This window comes from Danio aesculapii, chromosome 1 (assembly GCF_903798145.1).
Source record: "Danio aesculapii chromosome 1, fDanAes4.1, whole genome shotgun sequence".
NCBI lineage: Eukaryota > Metazoa > Chordata > Actinopteri > Cypriniformes > Danionidae > Danio > Danio aesculapii.
The window spans coordinates 2,020,847-2,029,565 of record NC_079435.1 but is presented as its reverse complement, the minus strand read 5'-3'; the positions used below and the strand labels follow the sequence as shown (position 1 = coordinate 2,029,565).

General features: G+C 39.7%; 2 protein-coding genes across 2 annotated transcripts; both read left to right on the top strand.

Moving 5' to 3' along the window:
• Positions 1-1,443: 1,443 nt before the first annotated feature.
• LOC130238583 (CMRF35-like molecule 6) lies at positions 1,444-5,216 on the top strand. Its single transcript, XM_056470015.1, has 4 exons — positions 1,444-1,465; positions 4,620-4,922; positions 5,001-5,161; positions 5,199-5,216. The coding sequence occupies exons 1-4, from the start codon at positions 1,444-1,446 to the stop codon at positions 5,214-5,216; spliced, it is 504 nt and encodes a 167-aa protein (XP_056325990.1).
• A 421-nt stretch (positions 5,217-5,637) lies between these two features.
• LOC130237669 (CMRF35-like molecule 1) lies at positions 5,638-7,819 on the top strand. Its single transcript, XM_056468903.1, has 5 exons — positions 5,638-5,702; positions 5,780-6,055; positions 6,988-7,086; positions 7,238-7,275; positions 7,634-7,819. Exons 1-5 carry the CDS (start codon positions 5,684-5,686, stop codon positions 7,817-7,819), a joined length of 618 nt encoding a protein of 205 aa, XP_056324878.1. The 5' UTR covers positions 5,638-5,683.
• Positions 7,820-8,719: the final 900 nt, after the last annotated feature.

Below are 8,719 nucleotides of genomic sequence, written 5' to 3'. Positions count from 1 at the left end.
CATTATAGAGATCCTCTGAAATTATTCCCTGAGAGCATCAACTATTGATGTTTATTATTGATTAAATCCTCTGGCTCCATCTAGTGGTGAATATGTGTCTGTTCATTATCCTGCTTTTAGTGAGCTGATGTCTGTGTAGATTATTGCAGCGTGTCTGAACTGATTATTCTAGATGTCTTCATTATATACCAATATATATATCTGGACTTGTGGATTAGAGCTTCTTCTGATGAGCTGAATCAGGTGTGTTTTATTATGGAGAGATGGAAAATGTGTATTATTGATGCATCTTCATGACAAAGTTGGGAAATACTAAATTATGGTATACTAGCAGGAACATCTTATTTTGTTTTCTGTTTATTTTGATGAATTGTGAATGACACTGGTTTATAAGTCATCTGTGTGTGTGTGTGTGCGTGTGCGTGTGCGTGTGTGTGTGTGTGTGTGTGTGTGTGTGTGTGTTTGAAAGAGAAGAATCAATCTGAAGGAACACACTTTTGTATATTTAATAATCACACTGAGTTATTGTTGTTCATGAAGAGGTTTTATTATGATAAAAGTCAGAGATGAAGAAACTTCCAGCATTTCACTCTTTGTGTTTGTTTTTAATGCTGAAGTTTGACTGACAGCTGCTGTCCGTGATGCTGAATCCACATCAGAGATTTAGGTTTTTTGTGCATAATTATCTTAACAAATCCCGGTCTATAGCTCATATTCATATCAAAACCCAGAGTATGAATATCAAATCTAAAGTATCAGATGATTTCTAGTATTATTTGTAGTAGCGCCTTACTATATAACACCATGTACACTCTAGAGGACTTCAGTGATCTGTTACCATCTAGTGGAGGATTTAAATACTGCAGATCTGATTTACTTACAGAGAATACTCCAGCTTTGTCCAGCAGGTGTCCACTGATGTTCAGTAAAGCTGCTCATTACTGATAAAGAGCTGAAGAATGAGGAAGTCATTAAAGCAGACTGATGTAGAGACAGAGCGATCCACACAAACACACACACACATCATTCAGCATCAACAACACACTCAACTCAAGTCACAATGAAGATCCTCCTCATCATCATCTTCACTTTACAGCTGATCTCAGGTCAGATATTTTCTCTTTCAGTCACTGCTGTAATGATGCTGTTTTCTGATTATCAATCTGATCCACAGCTGAGGTGGGATATATTGATGTCACTGGATACTCTGGACGGAGCCTTCTTGTTAGTTCACTGAAGCCTTGGCATAAAAATTATGCTAAATTTATGGAGAAGCTACAGAGTACAAAAATAATAAACAACAGGAAACATCGTCAGTGGATTAATGAAGGAAGATTCACGTTATTGAGCTATTATGGAAACCTCATGATCTACATTAAAGAACTGATGACAGAAGATGCTGGAACATACAGGATTACAGTAGCAGACCAGTGGTCCATCGACATGACTTTAACAGTGAACAAAGGTCAGTTGTGTTAGTTGTTTTAATTAGAGTAACTGATCATTAAAAAGCTTTTATGTTTAAAACATATTTTTCTTATTAATGTAAATGACAGATTCTTGTTGTGAAGTTTCCACAAGAGTGATGGTGAACAGTGGAGAAACGGCCAGCTTCAGCTGTCAATATTCACACAGTCAGATTGATAATTACAAGATCATAATCAGAGAAGAAAGAGACTCTATTGAGGTGATTTACAGCACATGGAATAAAAAAGACAGATTCAGAGTTTCTGATGAAGGAGAGAGAAAGCTCTTGAGTGTGAGCATTACTGCAGTGACAGCAGATGATGGAGGAGTTTATTTATGTGGAGTTTGGGTCAATGGCTTCTCCTACAGTTATTACATTGTTAATACTGTACATCTGCAGATTATGGGTGAGTAAGACAGGGATAAGCAAGTTTGGTCTTGGAGATCCACAGTCTTGCAGAGATTTGATCCGGTCTTCATTAAACTCACCAGCTTGTAGCTTTTTCAATTCAATTCAATTCACCTTTATTTGTATAGCGCTTATACAATGTAGATTGTGTCAAAGCAGCTTCACATAAAAGGTAACAGTAAATAGGAACAGTGTAGTTCAGTTTGTAGTGTTTAAGTTCAGTTCAGTTGAGCTCAGTTCAGTGTGGTTTAATAATCACTACTGAGAGTCCAAACACTGAAGAGCAAATCCATCGATGCGCAGCTCTACAGATCCCGAACCATGCAAGCCAGTGGCGACAGCGGAGAGGAAAAAAAAATGTACTAATTAGCGAAAGTAAAGAAAAAAAACCTTGAGAGAAACCAGACTCAGTTGGGCACGACCATTTTAATTTCTCCGCTGGCCAAACGTCTTGTGCAGAGCTGCAGTCTCAGCGGCGGAGGCTGGAAGCTGGCCTCAGCGAAGACTCGTCTGTCTCTGGAGCGTCACAGGAATCAGACTCATGTTCTCCACTCTTCCATGACCATCACAGTAGCTGCTCAGGATACTGCCTGGTCCAGGATTATGGAAACCTTGGGATCATCTCGTCGTTGGTCTTGGATCGAATCAGTGGCTCTGCATAGACTGAGGGCCTCGGGAAGAGTATCCCCAGGTGGAAATGGAGAATAAAGAGAATAATTAGCGTAGCTGCTGTTCATAGTGTATATAAACAAGATGCATAACCTGTGTGGAAACCCTCACAGAAAAAGTGGTGCACTAAGTGTATGCTTTACTAAACAGATAGGTCTTTAATCTAGTTTTGAATTGGGAGAGTGTGTCTGAGCCTCGGACGTTATCAGGAAGGCTATTCCAGAGTTTAGGAGCTATAAATGAGAAGGCTCGACCTCCTTTACTCGACTTTGCTATTCTAGGTACTACCAGAAGCCCTGAGTTTTGAGATCTTAAAGAGCGAGTTGGATTGTAGCGAGACAGAAGATTGGTTAGATAAACAGGAGCTTGATTATTTGAAGCTTTATATGTAAGAAGCAATATTTTAAATTCAATACAAAACTTAACAGGCAGCCAGTGTAAGGAGGATAAAATTGGGGTGATGTGATCAAATTTTCTAGAACTGGTAAGAACTCTGGCTGCTGCATTTTGTACTAATTGAAGTTTGTTAATAGAGGATGCTGGGCAGCCAGCAAACAGTGCATTACAGTAGTCCAGCCTAGAAGTCATAAAAGCATGGACTAGCTTTTCTGCATCTGAGATGGATAGCATACTTCGTAGCTTAGCGATATTTCTCAGATGAAAGAAAGCAGTTTTTGTGACATGGGATACATGATTTTTAAAAGTTAAATTACTGTCTAATATGACACCCAGATCTTTTATAGTAGAGCTAACGCTAACTTTGTATCCCTCTAGTTGTAGGTCGAGTTGTGAGATCTGCTGTGTACAGGATTTAGGCCCAATAAGTAATAATTCTGTTTTGTCTGAGTTTAAGAGAAGATAATTGTTGGTCATCCAGTCTTTAACATCTTTAATACACTCAGTTAGCTTGGACAGATTAGACGTCTGGTCAGGTTTAGTTGAAATATATAATTGAGTATCATCTGCATAGCAGTGAAAGCTGATCCCATGTCTTCTAATAATGTCTCCCAGGGGTAGCATGTATATTGTAAACAGCAAAGGGCCTAAAACTGATCCTTGAGGCACCCCGTATTTTACTGGGCTGATTTGTGAAGGCTGTCCATTAATATTCACAAACTGGTAACGGTCAGCTAAGTATGACTTAAACCATTGTAGGGCCTGTCCCTGGACACCTGTAGACTTTAAGCGATTAATAAGGATACCATGGTCAATGGTGTCAAATGCCGCACTAAGATCGAGTAGAACTAATAGCGAGATGCACCCTTGGTCAGCAGCTAAGAGTAAATCGTTGGTTATTTTCACTAATGCAGTTTCTGTACTGTGATGAGCTCTGAAACCTGACTGAAACACTTCAAAAACATTGTTGGTCTGCAGAAAGGAGCATAATTGAGCAGAAACAACTTTTTCTAGTATTTTAGATATAAATGGAAGGTTTGAAATAGGCCTATAATTAGCTCAGTTGCTGGGTTCCAGTTGTGGTTTCTTAATAATAGGTTTAATAACAGCTAACTTGTAAGGATTTGGAACATGGCCTAAGGATAAAGAAGAGTTGATAATGTTAAGAAGAGGTTCTCCTATAACAGGTAGCAATTCTTTCAGTAACTGTGTTGGAATTGGGTCCAATATACACGTAGCTGATTTAGAGCTATTTATAATTTTGTCTAGCTCTTCCTGTTTTATGATTTTAAAGCACTGTAGGTTATTTAGATTCAGAGACGTGTTTACTGGATCTGAAGTATAAGGCGGTGCAGAAAGTTTAATATCTCCTATTTTCTGTCTAAAGCCTTCTATTTTATCACTGAAAAAATTCATGAAGTCATCACTAGCTAGGCTACCGTACAGCGACAGTGACGTCACTCGAGCATGCGCATCCGAATCACTGAGAATTGCTTTCAAGTAACACTCAAACCTCGAGTAGCTTGTTGAGCTGTGTTTTATTAACCAAAGCATAATTCTCCGGGACTGAACTTGCTTATCCCCACAGTTATGTAAACTCAAATCAAATCTGTTTTTAAAGCTAAAATCTGCGTGATAATAAACATCAGTGGATCTGCATTGTGATCTTTGTTGACAGCTAAAGTGGGCGTGTCTACAGTGATTGGCTCCTCAGGAGCTGCTCTGATGATCAAGTGTAAATATCCTCAACACAAAACCAAGACAAAATACATCTGTAAAGAATCATCAGCTGGATGTTCAGGAGATCAGGAGGAATGGATGAAGAATGGAGATGTTTCTGTAGATGACGACACCAGAGCAGGAGTCTTGATGGTGTTTTTTAGAGAGCTGAAAGCTGCAGATGCAGGAACATACAGGTGTGGAGTGAAGGACTCTGAATATACTGAGAGATTCACTCAACTTCAGCTCAACATCACACATGGTGAGGAAACAGCAAATACTTTAACTTGAGTATATAAATTATCTCTTCTGACTTTCTATTGTCTATTGTTATTTATAGATGCAAAATATCCAAAAGTCATGACTGAATCTGTTCATCTTGGTGGAGAAGTGAACATCAGCTGTCAAATGCCAAAAAAACTGAAAGTATATTTCGGCAAAGAGGAGGATCATAAGAGCTGCCAGACAACAAGAGCATCTGAAGAGCCCCAAAAGAGTCCTGCAGAATCTGTGGGAAATGAAGAGAGAGTTTTTACAGTGGGCATCAGTAATGTGAGTGTCAGAGATGCTGGAGTTTACTGGTGTGGAGCAGAAATCAGAGACACACATCTGACCTTCATCTCCCTGACCACTAAAATCCAGCTCAGCATCATCAGTGAGTCCATTCAGATGATTCTGGAGTAAACCCAGTCTGTTCACCATCATCTGTGTGTTAAATGTGTGTGTTTGTGTGCAGTATCTCCAGTAGTGAGACGTGAAGGAGAATCTGCTCAGATCTTCTGCCCTTATGATTCAATCTATCAATCAAAGTCAAAGTCTCTCTGTAAGGGGAAGTGCTCCACTAGAGACACACATCCTCTGGATGAGACTGTGAGAGAAGAGAAAGAGAGACTGACTCTGCATGAAGACGTCACAGCAAGTGTCTTCACTGGGACCATCACTGGACTGACAGCAGAGGATGCTGGGAAATACTGGTGCGCAGTGACATTACACAGAGAGCTGAATTATCTTTACACTCATCTGATGGTCATCATCAAGCAGGGTGAGGAAGCTTCACACATCTGAATGTGGAAAACTAGGCCTGTCCACTGATGTTCTTGTGTTTCTGATCATTTCCAGAGCTGAGCTTGACTAAGTATGAAGGAGACGACGTGTCCATCCAGTGCAGACATCATGATGGAGATCAGAAAAGCTTCTGCAAAGCACATGAAGCCTCCACGTGTGTGAAGGATGGAGATTCATTGGAGACCATCAGAGATGCTCGATTCTCTATCAGTGATGAAGCGTCTGCTGGAGTCTTTACTGTCAACATCACTGATCTGAGAGCAGATGACTCTGGAGTTTACTGGTGTGGAGCTCACGTCATCACTAAAGTCAACCTCAGGGTTAAAAGGGGTAAGATAAGAGCACACTACATCTAATCTAATTTGACTTTTGTTGAGTATAATAAACAAAGTATAGCCTCTGCTGTCCAGTAACATCCCCATTTGAGGTCAACATCTCCCCACCCCCACTGTAATCAGTGATGGTGAAGAAATGTTTTGCAATACAGTGGCACCGTATCTCACCAGACTACTCCCATACCCAGGTTTCCCATTCTGACTCAATATCTCCAGCCTTGTTAAAATCCCCCTGACACATGGTTCAGCAAGACAGCCACAATCCGGCTTCCTCTTCTACCAGCACCAGGTGTTGATCAGTTGATAGATCTGCTCCTATCTTCAATGGAGTGTCCAAGACTCACTGCTGGAGATCAGATGAAATGGCAACTGGGTGAAAGCTGGGTACTCTGTGCTACTTTATGGTCCAAATGCACAAACTAAACTAAACTGGTAGAGCTGGGGAACTAAGCGAGCTCAAACTCTCACTATAGGCATGTCCAAAGTTTATGTAGTCATGGCTTTGGTCTTTGACCACCACCTAATACACACTGCACCAGCCCACTGTGGCTCATACGGAAAGACCTGGCCACCAGGGCAGATTCCCATTTGCTCCATATCAGGCAGCATCATGTTCCTTGATTTTGCTCATAAGGCACTTCTAAACTACTGTTAGTCTGGGCTGTCACCTAGGACCTTGATCTCTTGGGAGACCCAACCAGCAGTATTTGGCCCCCAACAACATAGCTACAATAAGATGGCAGTTTGTGGAGAATAAACCAAAACATTTGCTGAACAGATAATAAATTACACTCATTTACTGCTGAAAAATAGAGAGTTTAAAAGTATAGTTTATTTACAAGTATTTTCAGTTCAATTTATTTTAGGTTCTATATATTTCTGCTTGCTTTAGTTGTTGCTGTTTGTTAGTTGATGTTGTTTTTTCAGGTTTCTCTCTGATCATCATCATCATTAGTGTGTGTGTGATTGTGCTGCTGATCTGTGGATTTACTCTGACTGTCTGTAAATCAAGACACAAGAGAACAGGTTTGATCATTTGTGTCATGAAGTATTTTAATTACATTTATTTGTGTTTGAGTCTGTAAACTGCTCCAGTAACTCTCTCTTTATCAGATGCTGTGTTTGTCAGAGTTTGTCTTTTTCTCTCTGATTAATTCATTGTGTTTTGTTTAATTAGCAAAAAACTCCACATCAAATATAGTGAAAAACACAACGGTGAGTTACAGTGTGTGTCTACATTTATTACATATATATGTCCAAAAACTCTCATTATGTCCTCAAAATTATCATAAATACTTCAACAAGAATAATTTACTGACTAATTAAACTATATGTAAGAATCACCTCCTGCCTCAAACACTCATTAATTGTAGTTTGTAATATTTGTGCTTTTCCATCACAAAACTAATGAGAAATGCTTTATTTGTATTTAATATGTTGTGGAAATCACTGTTGTTAATGTATTTTGGTGTGCACATTGACAGAGAGAGAGAGAGAGAGAGAGAGTGTGTGTGTGTGTGTGTGTTTCTGTCTGATTTCTCAGCTCATTTTCTCCTGATTTCCACATGTTCAGTCATCAGACAGCAGACGTGATCCTGGATCAGCAGAAATGATCAGTCCTGATGAAGGATCTTCTGATGGGCTTCTGTACGCATCCGTCACTTTCCACAAGCATCAAGAGTCTCTCAGTGAAGCTGCAGTCACCTTCAGGACAAGTCAGGTTTACTCTGATTACACCACAGTCGTTTTACCACAGTAAACTAGACTAACTCACTCATCAGACTAGACTAACTAATTCATTAGATTAGACTAACTCATTCATCAGACTAGACTAACTCATTCATCAGACTAGACTAACTCATTCATCAGACTAGACTAACTCATTCATCAGACTAGACTAACTCATTCATCAGACTAGACTAACTCACTCATCAGACTAGACTAACTCATTCATCAGACTAGACTAACTCATTCATCAGACTAGACTAACTCACTCATCAGACTAGACTAACTCATTCATCAGACTAGACTAACTCACTCATCAGACTAGACTAACTCATTCATCAGACTAGACTAACTCACTCATCAGACTAGACTAACTCACTCATCAGACTAGACTAACTCATTCATCAGACTAGACTAACTCACTCATCAGACTAGACTAACTCATTCATCAGACTAGACTAACTCACTCATCAGACTAGACTAACTCATTCATAAGACTAGACTAACTCACTCATCAGACTAGACTAACTCATTCATCAGACTAGACTAACTCACTCATCAGACTAGACTAACTCACTCATCAGACTAGACTAACTCACTCATCAGACTAGACTAACTCATTCATCAGACTAGACTAACTCACTCATCAGACTAGACTATCGCATTCATCAGACTAGACTAACTCACTCATCAGACTAGACTAACTCACTCATCAGACTAGACTAACTCACTCATCAGACTAGACTCACTCATCAGACTAGACTAACTCACTCATCAGACTAGACTAGCTCACTCATCAGACTAGACTAACTCATTCATCAGACTAGACTAACTCACTCATCAGACTAGACTAACTCATTCATCAGACTAGACTAACTCACTCATCAGACTAGACTAACTCACACATCAGACTAGACTAACTCAATCATCAGAC

Excerpts from the sequence above, each read along its gene's own strand:
- LOC130238583 (XM_056470015.1), top strand. The coding sequence starts at position 1,444 with ATGACTTTAACAGTGAACAAAG. Across the intron at positions 1,466-4,619 it reads GACTTTAACAGTGAACAAAG|CTAAAGTGGGCGTGTCTACA; the intron begins GTCAGTTGTGTT and ends CTTTGTTGACAG. Across the intron at positions 4,923-5,000 it reads TCAGCTCAACATCACACATG|ATGCAAAATATCCAAAAGTC; the intron begins GTGAGGAAACAG and ends TGTTATTTATAG.
- LOC130237669 (XM_056468903.1), top strand. Across the intron at positions 7,087-7,237 it reads ATCAAGACACAAGAGAACAG|CAAAAAACTCCACATCAAAT; the intron begins GTTTGATCATTT and ends TTGTTTAATTAG. Across the intron at positions 7,276-7,633 it reads ATATAGTGAAAAACACAACG|TCATCAGACAGCAGACGTGA; the intron begins GTGAGTTACAGT and ends CCACATGTTCAG.